General features: G+C 36.9%; 1 protein-coding gene across 2 annotated transcripts in view; it reads right to left on the bottom strand.

The window, feature by feature from the left end:
* Positions 1-23643, bottom strand: part of LOC149288602 (slit homolog 1 protein-like) — a 128061-nt gene that overhangs the window by 95020 nt on the left and 9398 nt on the right. For both annotated transcript variants that reach the window (XM_089491296.1, XM_089491295.1), the window contains 3 exons: positions 11800-11871; positions 8030-8101; positions 6833-6904 (listed from right to left, as the gene is read on the bottom strand). In XM_089491296.1, coding sequence (XP_089347422.1) covers positions 6833-6904; positions 8030-8101; positions 11800-11871 — 216 coding nt within the window. The remainder of the gene's footprint in view (positions 1-6832; positions 6905-8029; positions 8102-11799; positions 11872-23643) is intronic.

Below are 23643 nucleotides of genomic sequence, written 5' to 3'. Positions count from 1 at the left end.
TACATCGATTAAAGAGACATCAGTCCATCCATGTAATTTTTCCACAGTCCTTTCACAGTATCTCAGAAGACACTAATCAAACCTAACATGGAAAAGTTAAGTTCCTTTGTGTTTGATCAAGTAAGCAGCTTTATTACACAATACAATATAGAGAAAGGACTCTTTAATGTTAAAATAAGATAATAGCAAGTGTTATTTTACTCTTTAATCACAATGGTGCCTAATAGACAAAGTAAATTGTTTACCCCATACGCACAACTCAAATGATGAGGCAGATGAAATAGATTAAATTAAATAACAGGGTTTTAATACATTTGACAATAATGCAAAGAGTGACATTGAATACAATACTATTAATAAACCATATTTGGTACAATTAATAGGGATTTTTGCTATATTTTATACCCCATATATGATCTTTAAGTAAAACCTCCCATCTGCTATAATGTCTTAGAACATTGTTACATTGTCATAATTGCCAATTAGAGTTGATACACACACACATCTGTGAATACCTAGACACCAGTCTTTTCATTAGCGTTTAGCAGAAAAGGTCACAAACCAGTAACAACATTTAGTTATGTGGGGATTATGTATTGAATGGCATTTTGTATATAAAATAATCCTACACAATTAACCTTTTGGGTTGAGGGTGCCTTATAAACATTAGTTTCCCAAAAAAAAAGGGAATTCAATTCTTCTGCCAAAAGTATTATTTTGAGTCACTCACTGCTCCAGGGCTGCACAAAGGGTTAAATAACACAACCAATGTGTTACCAGAAATTTGTGCATGAATTCGACCTTGCATAACTTTGCTCCAAGTTTTTTTTTGTGCAGATGTCTTCCTAGCCATTAAAGTAAATCAGCCATTCCAGGTTTTGTGGACTTTTAACTAGCTTTTAATGATGGGGTTTGTAGTTCACAAGAGATCCTGAATGACCAGAAATAGTTGATGCTCTGATTATCAATTACATGTAAACACAAGACCGTGTGACCTAGAATATGATCAACACTGTTTCAGCCACATAGTTGGAAGGAATCTTGCATCTGATGGTTATGATGAATCACAGCTTCATCAAAAAATTATATGAGTGAGTCATACATATCTAAAAGGGAAAATTCTTCAGCACAAGAAATCCAGAGAGATATATAATATAGAGAGAGAGGGAGATGTAGCCAGATACAGAACATTTATAATTAATATGTCTATCGTCCAAAATTTATTCACAAAACATGAATAGTCAATACAGTGTACACCTACAGTATGTCCGCAGCCTCCATCTATTCTACTGAGCACCAAGATATGATGTCATATCTCAGTGCTCTGCTCAGACACACAGCATTGAGTTCACAATGTAAAGTATTCTCATGTAACTGGCATACTGAGCCAACTGATCACCCAACAGGGCTATCTGCCCCCATCTGCCCCTTGGACTGTCAACCCTAAGCAACCCTAGCTCAGAATACACTGTAGATTGTAAGGTTGGAAACACACATTGGTCCATTGTGATCCCCATTTATAAATTAATCTGATGTTTTCTAAAAATAACTTCAATATACATGATTTGGTTAAAATTAGCAAAAGTTTGAAAAGTGGGCATATAAAATAACTGCTAAGAGCCCATGTCAACATAAATGAGCCTGCCATGGGCGACATCAGAAATGTTGGAATCCCTAACAAAGCCCACTGTTCCGTGTGCTGTGAATTAAGTGTAATAGAGGGCACATTACTTTATGCCCTGTCTGGGTCCTATGGGAACTGTTTAGAATTTGCAGATGATTGAACATTTGTTAATATGAACGATGTCTTGAAGGTCATATTACTGACTGAAAAAATGTATTATGCAGACCTGAGCCCATCTGTCAGGATAAGCTCCATGGAGTTGGTCCTCCATGAAGCATTGTGAAAATTCAATGTTTAACTCTTTTCCAAACTCCTAGTTATACAAATAGATCCCGGAATCTTATGGTGTGAAAGTGGGTACAGATTTAACAAAAGCCACGGGACAAAGTATGAAGAAGACAGAGTAGGGATGCAAGTGTTATATTTACGGTTGAGCATTGCAAACTTTTGATTGGTGAGATAGAGATAGAGAAAGAAATATGTTAGCTCAGTAGGAATGATTGGTATAATATCCAGCTGAGACTAGCAAATGAGCGTAATAACAATGTGTTAAGTATTTTCTCAGGGGTAAGGAAATTTACTGTTGTTTAAAGACATGTCTAGGATTATCGAGGTATACCTCCTTTTTCTGGTGTTATCATTAGATTCCAATGGCCAGTAATTTCCATATATTAGTTTTTCCTCCTGCTTAACAGGCGATACATTATCTTCTTATTTATATCTATGTCCCTCTTTACAACAGCAGTCGACAAGCACACAAGGTCATAAAACAATCTCGAAAATCAAATCCCAAGTTAAATAAAGTATATACATGTGAGTTTAATAAACAGTTCAATACGCCATAGTTAATCATTTAATGGGAGAGTAAGATTTACACAATGAATACTTAGATTGTATTATTTGGTTCTATTACACCGATAGTCTTGTTTTAATATAGCAATTCGTTTAACTCCCCAAAAGTTTAATTAAAAAAAGAATAAGAATCTTGGAGGAGCAGATCACTGTTTCAAATTATGATTTTTACCCACCCTACGTAACAATATGGCACCCATATCATCATCAAAATGACAATATTTTTTAGGTTATTATGTGTATATTACAATAATGTTTACTTTGTGTGTTTTTGGACAAATAAGCTTAATTATAATCTCCAAACTATCAAAAAGTAAAGTTTAAATGTATTTGTTAATATAATGGGAATATATACAAATACATTTAAATTAAAATTACAATTTGATATTTTTAGAACATCTGTATTATGTAAGGTCTCCTCAAAAAAGTAAATAAGTGTAATAAGACCATCTATGTTGACCACTAGGAATTGAAGAATATGCTGTAGATGGAATGTGATTATTCTCTATGATTTTCTTAAACCTTTTTGGCAGGATTCAGACTAGAAATGTTCTCCTGTTTCAAATTTTAAAAAAGTTTTGGATGCATGGTTAGGATAAAAAAAGTAGATTTACACAAAGTGAAATGCAGGTCTCTTATAAACACGATATTACATCTGAACAACATGATTTCTTAAATATTAAAAGTGATTTTTTTCAAGCATTGGCAAACCCTGATATGTCGTTCAACATAACAGGAAGGGTAAGCCATTAATTACACCCAGCAGGACACATGCCAATGCTTCACATAATAGAAGATGAGGAGAATACCATCCTCCATGTATGAGTAGAGGCGATGTAGGACTCCACTGTCTGGTGCCACAGCTGCTCTTTATGACATCGCCTTTTAGGAAACCCAGCAAGAGCTCAGCTCAGCCAGTAGCAAACAAGACAAACACTGTAACAAAACCAAAAGAAATAACAAAAGAATAGCTACTTTTATTCACCATGGTTACTACAGGATGACTTTTTTTTATTATTAATATACTCCAAAACGCATACAAACCAGCAGTGAACAATTACGACTCATATACAAGGAGAATCTTCTACAGGACTTTCAAGGATGAAAACTGTGTTGCCGTCGGGAATGTTATTGTTTTAATGGGAAACATTCATTATATAACCTAAATTAACGAAAGGTAAAATTGGAACACGAATTATACTCATAAGCTACATTTGTCCGATTCTCCTGTAGTTCCATCACAGCTAAACCCTACGTTTTGGAGAAGTTATTCCCTTTGATTCGATGTTTTGTATTGGTATACAGAAATGGGCTTCATAAAGAGCTGGATATCTGATGTTTGCATTTTGCTTGTCAAGTTGCTACAGAAAGAAGAATTTATAAGCGACGTTTTACTTATATCTCTTTGGCACAGCGGAGAGATTTAAACACCTTAAGCAGCCGCACACATAGCGGAAGTCACTAACACCTTCCTCGTCAATCAGCGCAAAACATCACAGATTGTATTTTTGTGTTTGAATTGGATCTCTGAACCGTGAAAGTTGTACTTTACTCTAAGATATTAACCTCTCAGTTTACTGTATATATTTGATGAAAAAACATTATTCTTAGAAGAAGATATATCTCAGCATTATTCAATGTGAAACTCCAAAGAAGATTGAAAAACATGTACCATGTGTTTTAAACTAATCCTGTCCAATGACGGAGCCTCCTACAAACCGCTGTCTCCTTGTGTATGGGGTTTTCATGGCACATGCGAGTATTCAGAGTACTGGAGCAATGCCTAGTGGGTCATCACCAGTGCAGAATTACATGGAATTTAATTGAGCATAAGGTGAAAAGTGAACGAGGGTGTTGGATATATAATGAGCATGACTAGGAAACTGGCTGCGTTTTCCACCGTGAACATATTGTAAATAATACAGCCGGCAGAGCTAACACACTCTGAATGTCTTCAAATATCACATAGTGTACTGGTTAAGCAGTATAGAAGTTACAAGCAACATCGCACAGGATACAAAACTCCAATGCTGATTATCCAGATTCGGAGTCAATGAAATAATTTAGGATTTAGGAGTACAAAATACACCCAGTCTGACTCATATCCGCAAATTAAAAATTCATATTTTTATGAAGTCACAACCTTTGCAATAACAAAGACAAACTTAACATTTACTCCTGGAATAGTGGGCTTTTTTTAAGGTTAAATAGACAGAGTCTGGAGGGAGGGGAAAAGTTGTGGAAGAGCTACAGGATTCAATGGAAAATCTTAAAGTCAAACTGAGGACCCCAGACCCGGTGGATGTCAAAGCTAATAACAAGTTTTGGTGATCCATTTAATTTGAAGGATGTCCTGGGACATGGAATAGGATTCTATTCACTATATAGTGATATTGTATAAATCCCTATATTGCCGGTTGATGTGTTGCGGAAGGAGAAGTATCTCATAGTGCAACACCATTAAGTCGACCTAGTCAATTTCTTTCTTTCCTAAAAAAGGAAGATATTAAATAATGTCACCAAATCTTTAGCTTCAGCCTCATTTCTAGTGATTTTTTCATTGCTTAGGCTATATCAGATGTTTACCAATTTATTCCATAAGATTGGAATGTATCGGTACACAAGAAACAGTCTTGTTGACACCACCTAAGAATAAACCTGGTGTTGCACTTTAAGGACCAAATTGACAATACAGGTTTCTCTGGACACAGTGTTGTAGAAGAGGGTAAGCCATAGAATGGGCAAAGTCAGAGCATAAAATGGGTCTAAACTACACAGGTATCTGTCAAAATCCAAGAACCTATGACTTCCGCAACCTGGGACTCTTTTTGACAACAGGCCCCAGAAAAGTTCATCTATTCTAGAGCGTAGAACGAAATACTCATCCAAGGAGGCTAAAGCCATCCGATTTTTGCTGCATTCTGCATTCACACTGATATGATTCTATCTTTACGGCTTTTCGCCGCCAAAACATTTTAAAACCATATGATATGAATTCTTCTGGTGCTAAAATGTAACCAGTAACAATGTAATTTAACAAAACCATTTATTACTACGCTATTTACAAAAACAAAATAATGAAAAAACCACAATGCAGATTGTAAACAGCCGAAAAACGATTTTATAGAACACTGTAAACTGTGTGACACTGTGTGATACTTTTTTTTTTTTTGGATAGTGTGAAGAAAACAACGGAGGAAACCTTAAAAAGCGAACAGCTGTATATAATTTTTATGTTATATTCATAACCAGAATCACAGCTTGTAAATAATATCGTGAAATAATAGACTACTAACCACGAAAGGAAAAACAGCACTGAGACGTTATGTACGGAATTGGTTATCCAATGTACATTTCATTGTGTGCTGCTTCTGCCTAACTCTTTTCAGGGGGTCTCAAATGGTTAACGTTAATAAAAATCAGTCCAACACTGGGTTAAGTATGAGCTCACATTAGCAATGAAGGATATGCATGTTAAAAATGTAATTTTGAGAAATATTCATACTTTCTCTAAAACCAATGCTATGATACCCCAATTTACGCATTATACTCAAATTGATTCACTGTCAATAAGAACTAAATAAGAACATGCCTTCGGTGCTACTTTTTGGGTGCTGCTTAAGACTAAGGAGGAGGGCCTAATAATAACCCCACCCTTCCCCACCCCACAAAATGTTTGGTTTTAGGTAAAATAAAAGTCACTCTGATTAATGTTTTTGTTGTTGTTCTGAGCAATTAGAAACATTAGAATAACTACCGGAAAACAACTTAAAAGAACAGTACAGAGCACTGTGTTTATAATCTAATCGAATGACATCCATTCATCTGATACAGTATCACGGTGGAGATCAGAATTTCAAGAACTGTTAGTAAGCCTGGTTTGGTCAACATATGCTATTGCTGGTTTAACAAACCCATAAAGGTGCAGCAAACCACTTCACAGACACCCCCAAATTATTGTCCCATGGACACCAAAAAGCCAAGCCAAGTCTACACGAAAACCCAGCAAATGACCCCACAAAAGTACCAAAAACCCAAGATGGACAAAAAATAATTGAACACGATTTTTAAATATTCTAAACTCTAACATTACAATCAACAGACAAATTAAAAAAGACTTTTAACGTGACTGAAATATAAACATCCATATACAAAACATACAAAAATATGCATACATCAGTATTGTATACAGAGCAATGTGATATATGGAAAAGGGTATTTTTGTATGCATGTCATATCTAGAGGTCATACCGTACCAAGAAAAGGCACATGTTATTCTATCATCTATCTATCTATCTATCTATCTATCTATCTATACACATGGAGGTAGCTGAGAGCAGATTAATTAGTACTCACAGTCTGGAAAGTGCCTGGTTGTTCTGGAACAGAAGTTCAGGCAGACTGTGCAGCTGGTTTCGGTTGAGGCGTCTACAAAACAAAATACGGGGAAGTAAAAAATACATGGACCAGAATTTGAGATTTTAGTAAACACCCCATTGACAACCCGCTTCAATAATCTAAGCAATGAAATCCAACTCTGTCGCCTGAATCACCCAAAGTTCACAGTTCTGTTTAGTACCTTCAGGGCGCTAATTTCCTACTCAGATAATATACCGGCTGCTGTATCTATTTCACGCGCCTCCATAGGCAGGTTACACAAATACATCCTGGAAAGTTAAAGCCTACACGCAGGAGAATTAGGGCTCAAGGTGACCTGAATCAATTTGTCTTTTATCTCAGCGGTGCCTGCATTTGTGTATTGGTCTGTCACCCTTAATTTAAACCTGTAGGGTTGATACATCCTTTTCATGTCATTTTTATGTCAACACATCCATACTCCTTCCATGTGTCTTTATGCTGCATGTGTGTCTTTAAGGTCTAAAGGTCTAACCTTTACAAAGACATGATTTATAAAGACTGAGAAAGGGGTGTTTTGTGGATCCGCCAGCAGATTATATGTTCCATAGAAGTACATTTTTATATGTAAACCATTCAATGAAGGGATAGCATCAACATTAAGCTGGTTGGTGCCATGGGTGTAACGACATTACATTTACAACGTGATTAACGCCTAGGAAAATAAAAGTATAATCGGTGCCATTTAAAAGAAGTTCTCTAAATGGTTGTAAAGGCTCGAAATAGTGCTCTCTCTGTAAAAATTACATCTTTTATGATTAGATTGGTTATGTGCAAGATAATAATAACTGACCTTACAGTAAACATTTTAAGCCATTACTAACTTAATGTAATGGAAAGCCTTATGCAAGTTATGTGTACACATTCTAAACCATCAACAGAAGTCTTTTATTATTTATATGTTTCATAAGACATGGAATCCAGTCGCAGAAATGTTGAATGGCTGTCTTGTTAGACTAATCTGTAGAACAGAGAACTTTAAACACAATAAATTGATTAAGAGGTCAATGTTGCTATGGTATGCCAATCTCATTTCTTCATTTATTTTATCACCTTTTCCAGATACATAATGCTCTACCTCACTAGATACTACTCATTGGCTTCTTATTATATGTTGGCTCATTAATAACTACTTACAGTCTTTCAAGCTCCTTCATGTCATCGAAGGCCCCACGTTCAACACTGATAATCTGGTTTTCCATTAGCTGCCTGGAAAATAAAAAAAAAATAATACAGTTACTCGTTTTTCCTGGTGATATATGTTTGGTTTACAAAGTTACACATTTCGGTGACTTCTAGCCAAAATTATTAACACACAACAAAGGAAGAATATAACCTGTGTACTTTTCATTTTAATGGGATTATGCTGAAATTTAGGCTCAGTTTAAAAAAAAATCACATTTAAAGATGTATATCTACAATATTGCTAAATGTTTGGTGAATGGGTTATTTCTTTTGTATTACTTGGTTTATTATCATTATTTTAATTTCAAATTTAGCTGACTACTGATTGATTTCTTATTAGTGTTTTCAGCCAGTCAGGAAAAAGTTTTGCTTTCTCTGGTCAGAACAGTCCGAATATTTGATGTGTATTACAGTGTATATACACACAACAGAAAAGGAATTTTATGTAATGTCAATAATATTGCGTAAATAAATTGCGTCATTCCATTTCTGACCACCTTAATAAATTATCAGCCTGATCTTACCCACAAGGACAGCTCAGAACCAAAATACAATGTAACTCTCCCCTGTACAGAGCCAACAATCCTAAGTATCCATTCCAGCCTCCGTAGGCCTCATTGGTGGGGTGCAGTTGGTATCCCTTTAGGCCTAAGTGAGCAAGGAGGTCCATGTCTGGAATAACTTTTGCACTTGCAGTGAACCCTATGAGTTCCCCAAACGTACAACAACCATCATGCAGAGGTAATTTGCCGCGCACTTCAGTTCTGGGCTGCCTTTATGGGCCGGATCCGACTGATATGTCAACTTATATGGCACAAGTGAGCTACAAATCTGACATGCTCCCGAGTTAGGATGCACTGTAGGACAGTCTTTTCTGCTCTTGGTTGAATTGTTCTCATCCTTCTTTGTATGCAATCTCTCCATTCTTTTGATTACTGCAAGTGTAACGGTGAGTCCAGACGTCGACCTACTTGCTCACTTTTGCCTAAAGGGATCCCAACCACAGCCCGCTGACTAGGTACATGAAGCCTGGAACAGATGTCAGAAGTTGTTGGTTCCCTCATGCAGGGAAATATCTTTTGGACTGTGGGGAGGATAAGACTGATATGCTGATGGAGATTTTTCCTCCGTGATAGCACAAAGGAGCTAAAACTTGAAACACTCGCAAGTGGGGAGGCGCCATAGGGCAGGTGATTAAGTTACTGTCTGCTCTTGCTTGAGTTGTTCTCATACTTTTTCTATATATGTCAGAAAACAAGAGTTAAACTTAATACCTTTTTTAAAAAAAAAAATTTTACACTACATCACAGTCTAGTTTTTTTCTGGATATGCTTTAGCAACTTTAGGTTTTGTTCATTAATGTTTCATTGCATGCCACCATGCAACCATGCAGGGGATTCTACAGCTGTAGACATGAATAGTGTAAGATTTACTAATATACAGGTCAAGGTACTGGTGGATCTGGGAATAATACTGCAAGTTCTCACACTCTCAGAATGTGCTTTAAGACATGTACAATTTGTGTTTAGATTATTTCTGGCCATTTTTTTGGATTTTGCAAAGTGGTAGCAAATAATTCCATCTGAGTAGACTCTATAACGCTGATATCTACATGAGTCTGACAATTTAGCCAATGCTATACATTAACCAGCCTGTAATTGTGTACTTTATATACATGCGAATACACTGGAAAAGATAACATAGGCCAGTACATCTACTAATAAAATATTCCTGTTTTTAACATACATAAAAACCTTTTTTTAAGCTCAAGGTTTAGTGCTATATGAAGTGAAGAAAAAGATGGAGTTGATAAAAGTGTCCATTATGGGCCACAATGGTTCATCAAACCCCACATCTTCTGGACCCCACTCCACTCTTCATCATCTTCTTGGTCCTTTGAATTCACACACACACTTACATTACTTTAATGACGCTGTACGTTTATTAAGTACAAGCAGCTCAAAACGGAACCAAGAACAATTTCATAGTGCTATTTTTATTAACGGAGAGAATTTGTACTTGAATAACACACTTTCTTTTGTTGTTGTTGTTTTTTTTTATTAAAGACAACAGGCTAGTAATGATCTTAAATGTCTTAAATCCCAAGAGATCGGAACCAGCAGTTGGTCCCTGCATTATTTCCACAGTCTTTCCCTTACACAGAATATTTGCGCTTCTCTCCAATTTAGAAGGGAACAAAGGACAGGAATTCAACTGTTTTTAGACCCCCGCTGAACCTAATTTCACATGGCTATAAAAAGATAAAAATGTTAAAAATGAAATTTAAAACACATGTACCCCTCTATGCCTCAGATATAACTGTTAATAATACACACACTGAATTAATTATCCATTAAAACTGTGGTTCCAATGAGAGAAGTATCACATTTCTAGGTATAGACAAGATAGATAGTTCTAAAAGATGTTACCAGAAGGAATGTCCAGAAAGCCACCCAGCATGACAGGTTGTACATGCCGACAACTTAAGACCTATTGGTGGTATGTGCATGTACATGGTGGCATCTTAAAGGCATGTTCCAGCCATCATATGCATTTGACAGCTGAGCGGACCCTTTACGTTTTTGTGTGGTCTTTATTGCAAACGGATAGGGGGTTCTGTGTATGGATATGCTCCGTGCAGGCGTAGATAGTCCTCCAACTGATTTTAATGGTGGAGTTTTCCTGCAGCTGAGTGGCTGCTTTAGGCGTGAAAACAAGACCACAGAGGGGGTCCCCTTAAAGATAAGTAAAATTAAAGTATTTTAAAATGTATTATTTGTTGACAACGCTGCCTCTACCACTGACTCTAAATATATGAACTTTCAGTAAAATTAAAGTAGTCCTGTGAAAGATGATTAAAGGAAAAAAGCCTGATACACGCAAGGAGCCTGCGTTCTCCAATAAAACATAATAGCTGACTTCGTTCAACACAATGACGTAGAAAGAAGCAGAAACTTGTAAACATCATATGGCAGTAATTTTGGGCTCTAAGTAAATTATAATGTTAAGCTCATATTAGACTTTTTGGAAACTTCAATCTAGTACTGTTTTCTTTGTATTTTAATAAAAGGCATCTTGTCCGAGACACAGAATGCTAATATCTACGCAAACAGACATGGTTCATCCCAATAGCAAAGTTCTAATCATGGACAGAATGTAATACAGAATTGTATCATGATCTGTGCAGGAAGATACCTTCTTATTACCTCATTATTCCTATGATTTGAAGTTTCTGATTTATAATTAACGTGTAAGCGTGGTTAATAACATCAGTTAAGTATTTAGCTTTGCCGCTGACCTAGGCCTAAACCAGGGCAGCGCCGCCTGCCTCCCCCTCTGTGCTGCTGTCTTTACTTCTGGGTGTCGGGATATGATGTCATAATTCGGTTTCCTGTTATGCGGCAGAGGGACTGCGACACCCCCCCCCTGGAACTGACGCCCTAGATGTAGTCGTCCCAAGCCGGAATACGTCATTAGCTGATTAACGTGGTAAATATACAAACCCCAACTGTTCGATTACGTGAGGATTTATCGTCCGCAGTAACCGGACAATCAGAGGTGTCTTCTCTTGTCATGATGTCACCTCTGAATGGATTAAATTATGCCTCTTATACAAGAAAAGGGGCTAATGAAATTCAGAAGACACTTATTCCACAAGCACATTTATTTTCACACATTGCATTTTCTGTAGGAAATGTAAAAAAAAAAAAGTTGGGTCTTACAAAACTCGCATCTGTTTCAGTCCAGAGAAGTCATTCTTCGTGATACGCGTAATATTGTTGCCATTCAATTCTCTGCAGAAAACAAAGAGAAGAAAGATGAGTTGACTTTCAAAGATTAAAAAAATGTCTTGTATACAAAGTAGGTTCAGGCTTCTTCCCAATCCATCTCATTCATTCAACTTGAATAGCATCTCAAACGGTTGTATCTAGGATAACCCCTTATTAAAGAATAACAATTTCTAAAAAAGAAATATATCAAGAATTTGCTGCATTGTGCCATACTTTACCCAGCGCCATGTTGGAGCGGGTTAATCTAAAATATTTTGGAAGGTACATTAAGCAATTTATGAGGAACATTTTTTTTACTAACTTTGCATGCCCCGGTGTAAAAAACAAATACTTTTGTTTTTCTGTGCTATGGAAAATGGAATTTATTTCCTTTTGTTATAGTTTTTATTTATGGTACATTTTCTAGTGTAAGCAATATCATTTCTTCACATAAGTATTGAGGCTTTTTATTATTTATAGTAATATATTTTACATATGAATTCTTAAACATTGTAAGCACAAGTTAGCATTCTTCCTGGTCCTTTGTGCCGGGTCACGCATAACCGTTTTGTCCATTAAAGCCACACAATGTTTACGTGGTGACATTTTAAATAAGACACAATGGCAGCATTGCTGATCGACATGTGAGAATTCTAACTCCTTAGTGTAGAACATTAAGAGTCGGATTTCAGAAGGTCAAAGAGCGGAGCGAACAGTTGAAACACAAAGAAACTGATAGGGAGTAACAGATTCAAACATCCAAAGCATCTATTTCCTTACAAAGCAATCCTCTGGTTATATAGCAGTTCACATATAAATCATATATTTATTCCATATTACATTTCTGTTTAAATAAAAGGATCAATGACTTCTGAAATCCCATTATTGTTAGAATTGCCCTCTGGTTAACAATTTCTTCTACGACAGAACATAAAACAATCTTTATGCGTGGAAACCACGAAGCCTGCCAATGCCAAGGTTGGGAGTCAACAGTCCTCGGATTTGAAATAAAGGAGTCAAAAGAAAGTATCAGAAAAACATATGACTGGTTACGTCTGCAACCATTGGCACAAAGAAGAACATCAAGAATTGTGGAAGAAGCACATCAAGAATTGTGGAAGAAGCACATCAAGAATTGTGGAAGAAGCACGTCAAATCTAGATCCTGGTACTTCTAACTCTAAGAGTCAATGATTAATTCTGGATAAGAACCATTTCTTTTGAACTGTTGACGCTGCTATCAGAGCTTTCGCTCCAAATACAAATAACTTCAGAGTACTTTGGAATCGTCTCTATACATTACCCAAGAATCTCTGGTAATGGGAATACTTGCTCCTCAGACATGCCCCTGGGCTTAAAGTCACATAACCTGCCCCTGGCTTTATGACCCTTCATGATTAAGTTCTAGGCTACTCCGTTTGCCTCGGGGAAAAGATGAATTTGTATGCGCGTGGAACCTCAAGCGGAGAAAAAGTTATGGGTTATGTTTTTCTACTGCCTTGTAAAAATAAACGTGTACGTATAAGATCCGAAATTGCCTTTGCTAAAAGTGTATACATTTACTTTTTGTGTTACTGAGGCCATTCATGGGCAAGTTTAAACCAGAACAAATTAAATTAAAGTCATCATAATAGAATAAGTCATATACTTTTTAGTTACTTGCCTGGTCTCCAGCAGAATGATCCACAAAGGTATCCATTCCCCTGATCAAAAAATTTAAAGTACAGCAAATACATAAACAGAGGAATATCTATTCTATCTAGACTTTAGAATATCAGGTATGTTTTTGTTATGTCTCAAACACTTATTAGTAGAGGAAGAACTACTTTCCATGAAAAATGGAAAAAATTTACAGACGCTGCACTGCAATACAATAAATTACATATTTTTAATACTTTCTGCGGAACAGGAATGTGTAACATATTGCGTAACCTACCAGGACATTACATATTTTTTTAGGAGTATTTTTACTGCCTAAAGGGATACCAGTCGGACCCCACCGATGAGCCACGTGAAAGCCAAAAAGTATGTCTGGAGTTTCCTTCAAAATATAAGAGAATCCATAAAAATGAAAAAAAAAAAAAAAAAAAGATTTCTCATATACGGTACTTTTAAGTACCCTTAATTTATAACAAGCATTTGCCTCCTAAAAAGCATTCCTTTTGTGCGAATACTACAAAATGTGTCCAGAAGTATTTCCTGTTAGAACATGAGCTTTTAATGAATTTTCCTGGTTAGAACGCCTGAAGCCTCATTGCATCATTTGTTTGCGATTTTGTTTAGATGCTTTCATGACAAAAGCAAGAGTTACAAACTATGTGGATGCGGGATTGTAAACACCCTTCAAGGGATTTAATTAGATGTTGATAAAAAAATAAAGAAATTGCGGCATGGAAATGCCATAAGGCATATATATATGAAGCACAAATGTTCAGAATGAATGCCAAAAAAACAGAAGAATGATACTGTGTAATTTTAGCCTCTGCAGCTCATCTGCTTTCCAAAATTGTCTAATTTGTGTAAGAAGTTAACAGATGATGCTTCCCAGATTGGGATCAACCCCCTCAGTGTCAAAACCGCAGTATTTGGAAGGTTTGTAAAATAGAAACAAAGAATTTGACAGCAGATAAAACCCATTCGGCCCATCTAGCCTGGGTCTTTCCTTAGATTCAGGATAGCTTATGCCGATCCCATGCATGTTTTCATCCCCTTACTGTAAAATGCCATATAAAAATATAGATTTGTACCATGTTAGCCATAGAAAGAGAAAAAGCAAAGATGATTCCTTTATTGGCTAACTGACGTATAATGGATTGCAAGCTTTTGAGACTATCTAGATCTAATATGCCTAAAGAAGAGACCTAGATAGCCTTGAAAGCTTGCAATTCATTATACATAACGGACATTTGTATCATAGTAGTAAGAAGGGGATTCTGATTTACAAAAGCTTTTGGCAACCAGACACAGAGATAGAATTAATACTTTGCTTGCACTGAAAAAGTTTTAATCACTAAGAGCAGTGTTCTAGATTAAACATGTTTTAGCTCAAGAGCCGTGATTTGTTGAAACTTGGGGCCGTATGGGCAACCAACCGGCGATTGAAAAAACAGACATAACAGCTTTATTTATGAAGGTGGAACTGAAAAATACTGCTGACTGACGCACATCAATTTTTCTGGGAAGATGACAGAAGTTACTATATATTATTATGCATATATGTCAAGTGCAGTAAATCATGCCCTACAATAAAGAATATTCTCAAAAACTGACATCAAACTATACAGAGCTGCCGCACTCACTACAACTCAGTTGCGAATAATTCACAATATGGTCCGATGCTTGCTGGTGTTCCTGATACCAAAAGAGAACAGCTCAAGAGTTGAAGACTCTGTAAGGGCACTGACGTCATAAGGTGTGCTGAGTGTCTCCCTTCCCATGTATGTATCCTATTTGGCTCTAACAGCTCTAACACCAGCAGGATTTAATGACGTAAACATAGAGAAATACAAGCCACAGAAATCTACACGCTGTTTATGCACAAAATACCTTATGGTGATGCAATATTATGACAGCGTTGTATCACACTTTAACGGTTTCCCCTTCATTCTCAGATGGGGACCATGGAGTAACGGGGCACCCTAAACAGCTTCATAAATTTTTGGTGGGGATCATTGAAGCAGCTGCTTAAACTCCTAATGGGACGATACTATGTATATGTTAGTATTTACATGCCACTGTGCATACACCTACAGTCCCTAACCATGTAAAACCACCCCCTATAACTGAAATGCAAAAAAATTTATTTTCCCTCCTATAATGATATTGCTTTTTTAAAGAAAGTATGTAAGTGAATGCCACCACTTTCTAACCTATGGAGTGCACATCGTATGTCTTTTAACTCTGTGTGGGCTCACAGGTAGTAAGGTGATCTTTCCATACAGGACAGAAGCAGATGCTAGATTCTAGTACATAAATTATGAGCCTGGAAGATAAATAAAAAAGGTTGCAGAAGGTTACACATACGGGACCCAAACGTTTCCCATCCCTTAGGCTACTCTAGCACACATTAACTCTTAACTTATGGAGGAGGGTATACACCATACCTTCTTGTGTTAATACTGTAACTAAGTTTGTTATTATTCTTCATCCATTTAATGCAAGGCGCACCAGCTCTGTATCTCTTGCCCTTTCACCTGACAAAAGAAGTCAGGACTTTTAAATGACAGAGATCAGGTTCATTTAAATGCTTTTTCTCCCCATATTCCAAGAAACAAAAAGTTTTATTCTAAGACGAAGCCACTCTAGCTTAATTGACTATGTGGCATCGCATTAATGTCTTAGAGCTTCCAACATGCATGGTTGAATGAAAGAAGAGACAAGGAAGCTCTATTATTAATGGGAGGGTTCTAAAATAATATATATTTTCTAAAGTATTAATAAACCCGACAAATACAAGGATTTTACACATCATGACGAAAACCAAAACAAGCTGCAAATCCGGTTTCATTTCTTTTCTCTTGAAGACATTGTAAGCTTACTAGAAAAGTATCCTTGTATGTATCCTTTTGTGATAATGCGTATTGTAAGTGAAAGATTCTAGACAGACCTGCCAAAAGCCTCTTTTTTTCCATCACCTCCTGCCTGTTATAGATCCTGGCAGACAAAGAGATTAATACACTAATCCCATCACTGCCTCCCCCTACCTCCCCGAGGGCTCCAGCAGTAGCGAGCTGAACAACTGGATGTACCATTCACAGCTGCACTGCCAGACAGAGCTTAAGAGCCCCGACCCAGCAACGGCGAGTATGTGTGGGCAGAAATTTTATAGCAGCTTTTCCTTAAAGGCATATTATGCAATCCCAGCGATATAACTTTCCAAGAACATAGAAGCATTGACTTTCACGGCAGATAAGAACAAGATTACATAAAAGAACGCACTTCTTGATATCTAGAAGACCTCACAAGAGGAACCCTTTGTGAGTAATGCTGGACTTGCCATAGGGCATCTCGTTTTGCCCTGGCATGGATGGGCAAAAGTGAGAAGAGTTGGCGAATTAGCTCAAAAGAGATAGGATGCATCTTAAACATTTACTCTCCCTCTAGCATGGGTGGAGCCATCAAAATATGGATGGCTCCACCCACACCTGTTCTTGCACCCTATTTTCCACCCATGCCCCACCCACAAAGCCCTTCACATGTTGTTATTTGTTACAGAGCCTGGGAAGGAGCCAATGATATAGTGAAACCTTGAATTTAAAAATGATCTTGAGAAATTAGAGACATAATTTCTGATGGAATTAGAACTTACTAAATGTATCCAGTATCTCTAATGTATTCAGTAGAAAATGTATCAGCTCAGTAGTTTGTTTAGTTGTTTGTCCTGTCATCCGCTAAACAGTAATTTATAGATGATGCGTAATTACATATTGTGGCGTTTGTCATCTAAAACAAGAATTGTGCGTTGTCTATTTAGACATACATCAGAACAAGAGACTTTGCTTCATCATCACCTCGCGTAGCATCCAGATTTAATGAGAAATAAAATAAACAACTTATTGACCAGAAAATTGCTAATATGTCATAGAATGGCATGCGGCAGCTGGCATGGAGGAGCGTGGAGCGCAGGACAATAGGACATACCAGATGTTTGTGCATTTTGATCATTTCCTGGTAATCAGCGATAAAATCGGACACAACAGGACATGCTCATTAAGCAACTTTAACAGTTCTACAGACATTTTGCCCTTTTTGGGATAAAATGTGGAGAAACCAGTACTTTAACATCAAACTAAAATAATTACTTCCTTGAAGATGTCTTAACCAAAAAATAATTGCAGGAAGCAGTACTTAAGTTAAGCCTTGCCAAAGAATGAGGGTCCTCCAGTTAATCTGGTGCAAGGTGATGAAATGTGAGGGCAACTGAGTTGAGAATCAGTTAGAAATAGGCAACAATCTGAACTTTTGTTTCAGTACTTTTTGTATTATGGGAGTGGGAATAAGAATCAGGTGGCTTGATGGAGGTAGGTACTCACATCCATGTTAACTAAAACATGTAGGTGTGATATGAAAACAAACATATTGTGCCTGGAAACATTAAATAATTTAGTCCAGACACTCCTAAATTCTAATAGCTCATCACAAACATTCAGTTGTAGAGTCTTGGTAATGGCGACAAAGAAATGGTTCTTATGGGAATCTATTTATCCACAGTTAAGGTACCCATCTTCAAGCAGAGACTTCAGACATGATATATCAGCGAGAATGACACAAATTGGCATAATCAGCTATTATCCCAACATAATTTAATTCAATAATATAATCTTACAAATCCAAGTTTATCAAGCCAAGAAGAAATTGATCCAAAAAAGTATCAGATACCAGAAAAGACTAGGTGCCGTGATATGCTGGGATCTGTAAATTCTTTGTTATGGATTTACATTAAAAAAAAGAGATGAACGTAGTATCAGATGTTTAAATGGAAACCGGTCTAATGTGAATAACTTTCAATACTGCTTTATGACATTGATTGCCAACATTTAGTTCCTAGTATGGACCTTTGTCTCGTTTAAATGGGAGCCTTTCATCTAGAATAAGATCATTGAATGATTTAAACAAACATAGTGATAGTGATTTTCTAAACATTGTACCTTTTCCTAATACTCAAATATCAACTTTTTATATGGAACTGATCAGGATAGCACGGATATGTGTCCTTTGCCAAGTTCATTCAAGACCTATGGAGTGCTGCTGTTTGCATTCAGTAGACATTTTCCAACAAAAGCTCAGTATTTTCATATTTACCATCAGATACAGTACTAAGTACCTCTAATCTTTAACAATATACGGTATGTATCAGACAATTGTATCTGCAAATATCAATAATGTTGATGGTAAGCGATAACTGCTTAGTCATTCCTATGTGTTTTATATATCATGTTTAAAAAATTATTTTAAAAATTGTAATTTGTTTAACAATCCCATGAGACCTAAATAAAATGACATCACTCAGTAACTCCTGTAAAAGCAGTGCCATCATTATTCATACTTGTTTCTGTACATGATCACTCAGATGCACTCACAGCGTGATATACGAGCCTTCAGCTATATTTATATAGATTACACACAAATGACTCCATCTGGCACACAGATTTTTATCAGAGGTATTGAATGAGCCCTGCTGTGGCCTGTTTTGTACCTGTCAAGAATCAAGAACTCGAGGGAGATTTAGAGTCACCGGACGAAAAAAAAATAATATTATTAATTCATATTTCAAACAATTTATGGGAGCATATTCTAGAAACATGTAAGAACGTCTTCAAAAACATAGACTCAGCTTAAAGGGATATTCCGAAAAGAATTGTGTGGATTTTTTTTACTCCATATGATAGAAGAAAATGTCATATCTAATCACCATTCACGTTATGTTTTGTCTGTCTAAGTCTTCTAGACTTGTGGTTTCATGTGCACCGTGTGTTAAGTGAATGGGAGACGCCTTGAATATAATATAAATGGTTTTTCAAAACCTTTTGTGCTACTTTATTGCAAATTCATTTCAACTGTTCTCATTTTTTCATGAAACCCGGTGGTCACAAAACTGGGTCTCTTGCTGTTGTTCAGAGATGTCTTGGGTGGAAGCAGAACACCCTTGAGAACAAGGTCACAGACCGTTGGAGGTTAGCATCTGTTCAACGGACAACCCAAAACACTTCATTATCTTAATGTCACACTATCATCCGGCTGTCATTTTTACACAACCTCACAAGTAACCTCATCTGAGCAGGGCCCTCCTCACCTTTTGTTTCCAGAAGACCAAGTTGTTACGTGACGCACTACCTGTTATGCCCTATTTACTTATTGTACATCACTGCACAATATGATGGTGCTATATCAATTAATAACTGCCAATTACCACTTTAGTTTCTAATCTACAATTACAGTTATTTTGTATCATTTCAATATATTTTTCATCAAAATTATATCTGAAATTAGAAAGTTTATGTAACTTTACACCTTCTTCTTTGTTGGCCCAATATACAGTATCAACCCCAGCTGGAGACTTCATTAAAAAAGGAGGTTTTTCTCATTAAAGCCTCTGTTTTATTAGATTTTTTTCTACCATATCTCTTATAAACGTCCTGATATCTTTGTAACAGTTTGATTTCTGGTTCGGTGCAATTTTAGAAAGTCCCATAGAAGCTGATCATTAGGAGTAGACTATACAAAGATGATATTCATTAAATTATCACAATGTCTACCTGCGTGACAGCTGTCAGTAGTCTTGGGCCTTTTTAAAGTGCACTCCAAAAAAAAAGACGTTCCAAAGAGGAATTCTGAAAAGTAAACAAAAATTCTGCATCTATATTCCCCGCATCCCAGCAGCAGCTGTCAAAAAAAATGCCCAAGTAATTACCGACTGGTTGAGCATCTTAACAGCTTGTCGCATAATTCCCTTTTGAAGGAAACAAGTTTTTGATCTGCATTCCCATGATCATGACATCTGCATATGAGTTTCAGGGGAGTGTATGGTCCAAAATAAATTATACTATTCTTTAATCACACATTAACGCCGCCAAAAATAATGCTTAATAGAATTTGCACATACATACACACACACACACACATACACACTTTAAAATCCACATTGCATGTGGTTACATGACCTCTAACACCAACTCTGCTTCAGTGCACTGGATAGAATATTAATGGAAACCTCACTGGAGTAGGTTAACCGATAAATCAATAACCATGCTTCTATTAACAGATCACAGAGACGCTGAGAAAAGCCATTGGTTTTGAGCTCCCTACTAAAAAGGTAAATTGGGTAAAAGCTATAATGACCCTCTGTAATGTAGAGTGTTCCTAAAGAACTATGTGATTAATCTCTAAATCTATGATGACGGAGAATCAACTCACCAACTGCACCTGACATTATAAGAGGACTACCCAACAAGCTTCTCCTGCAAGAAGGGCCGAGTTTGCCCTACATAATGTATTGTTCAATTGTGACTTTCATGATCCGACCAAGATCTAACCAAGTTCCACATGCTAGGAAAGCTCAGTAAGGTCTGACCCTTCATAATGCATTGCAAAACCAAACTCTACTTTGGTTAATTAATCCCCCCTTGCATTTAAAGAGTTAACAGCACAAATAGTCAGGCATTGGATCCAAGAAGCAGCCAAACTAATAAAATGAGATAAGTAATTATTCAGCTATAGCACAGCAACGGTATGGATGAGAGCGCTACGAGATGTGAATTAAAGACAAGATACTGCAATGCAGGACTCAACCACAGCGTTCATTACAAAGTTCAGTGAACCAGGGGAGATTATCGCAAGTTTATCTACTGCTTTCTGCATGGCTGCGGCAAAACAGGGCAGATGTGACATATAACTACAAACAAGAGCTGGTTAATACAGTGATTGACTATATAGCAATTATCGAAAGACAATATAGTAGCTTGGTCTTAAACTACACTATTTATGAATCTCATGGTTTTGAGGATTCTTGAACTTGTTTCCCAAAATGATATATATTTGGATCAATAGGAGAGCAGGAAAAGACGCAGCATTTTAACCTTGTTTGCCTTACATTAAGTAGGTTTTAATAGTATTTTTTCACAATAACATGCAGGTATGCCGGAGAAGTCTCATGGGCTGCCAGGGACCCTTGTTTGATCTCAGGGTTAGGTGAATGATGTTTGGTTCTATCCATTTCCTCCTGGTTCTGTCTATATCCACCATGTTCCAGCCCCATTAACATGCATGTCAATGGACTGTTATCGGCACCTGGGTACACTAGACAGGTGCCAAGTTTGTGGATCTGGTCCCACATACAGACACAGGGTATGGTTTCTTCTTAGCTGTCATAACAATATTTATTTCTATTCATTCTATTATATATTTCATGCATTTAAGACGAAGAATGCAATAAATGTGGATTTTGTTTTCAATAATGAAAACCTTTCATTGTCTCTGTCCTGAAGAGGTCAAAAAGCAGATAACTTTGAAATGCTACAGCTTAAAAGAAAAGAATAGCGAACTTTAACATAACACTCATCCGATTTATTAAAAACACACTCGTTATTGTGGTTTCCATGCTTAGAGACATATTTATTGTTCTACAGGAACCGAAGTACCATAAAAAGATATAGATAAGCTAAATATAACCAGCCCCTTAGCCACATGGAATTTTAAGGTTCTTAATGTAATTTTAATGACAATATATTTGATTCGAGAAGAAAGTAGATGCTGCTTCATCTCAATATCATTGCTAGACCCATACTTTATCCTATCCTGAACATCTGTAACCCAGACTATTTTCTGAACCTTAAACCCCCCCTTTTTTTATTTTATTTATTTAGCAGAGGGGTATGGGGAACAATAAAGCCTTGAAGTGCCATAGGGGAGTGCCATGTTTTGCTTGGCAATGCACTTCACACCCCTCTGACACTAAAATGGGTTAAAGCCACCTTCATTCTCCTTTGTTCCCTGAAAGAACACCCTTTTATTGGCCATTGTCTCATCTCTAATCACCCATGTCTTCCCGTCAGTGGTAATTACTATTTGAACCCAGAGGCTGGAAGGGCTGTCAGCCTCCTTTGAGAATCAAAGCGTGCTCAGGAACCAGCTGGCAGGCCATGCAAATGTGTCCCCGTAGAGACCTAAACTACAACTCATGCCTGGTCATAACAGAGACGCAAAAAGAAATCCCCAGTCCTGGGAAATGGTAACCAACGGCAATTGTAACCACCAAATAATATGTGCAGGCTTTTTAATTATATCATCTGGACTTAACGGCACAATGATTTAGCATGCAGAAGTATGACAGCTGAATTTGCCGTGTTTCAAGTTAAGAAAGCATATGGAAATGTTTAGATCCATAAGCAATAATCTTTTACGTTGAGGAACGGAAGGGGTAACATGCCATAAAACATAAGTCTGTTCTTACTATTATGCATCACTATATATATGTTTCTTACCCCAAACGCCATTTTTGAGTTCTGTGAATTTCAAAATAAAAACAGATACTCAAATTATATTTAAATGAGGTACAGGGTTAACCAGTGAGCAGACGCACTTGTTATAAAGGAACCACAAGGAGGTTTGTTTGGTATTATATTTAATGGTTAACCAAGGCGATGCAGAATCCGAGTGCCAGAGGTCCATTCTAATGCCTGAAGAAGGGACCTTAGGGACCTTAAAGATTAGCTCTGTTGCCTCCACTCCACACATAATTGTTACAAAACCTGACCTGACTAACCACTTTTATGCCAGCTCATCAAGCCATCAATACAAGATACCTGAAGAAGAAACCTTTGTGTCCAGAAAGCTGACCCCTACAGTCCTCTCATTACTCCAATTGGTTACTTCAAGCGCACATTGGTAATTTATGTTACTGTCTGTTTTTTTTTTAATTATGTATAGTTGCCTACAGTATCTCAAGTTCTCCTAAGCCGAGATGCCATTGAAGTCAATAAGGACTCACCTTGGGAATCATAAAGGAAGCCATAAGTGTTTGACAATTAGCAAATTACTATAAATAATGAGGATTGGGACTAGGAAGTTGCACGGGAGGTTAAACAGGACCTCGGCAGATATAGACACAATGGTTGCTTCAGCCCACCTGGGCAGGAACACTCTCAAGACATGCAAGATGGAGAAAAAAAAATGTAGGACCTGCTTACATATGTAGCAGGAATTGATTCAGCCACTTGAAGAACACCCACCAGAAAACTCAATGGAACTCAAGCAAAGTGGACCCCTTGAGGACACCAAGGAAAACCTAAGCATTGGTGGT

The sequence above is a fragment of the Sceloporus occidentalis genome, unplaced genomic scaffold (genome assembly GCF_023333645.1).
Source record: "Sceloporus occidentalis isolate IW3139 unplaced genomic scaffold, rSceOcc1.0.p SCAF_50, whole genome shotgun sequence".
NCBI lineage: Eukaryota > Metazoa > Chordata > Lepidosauria > Squamata > Phrynosomatidae > Sceloporus > Sceloporus occidentalis.
This window is presented reverse-complemented; position numbering and strand designations above follow the sequence as displayed.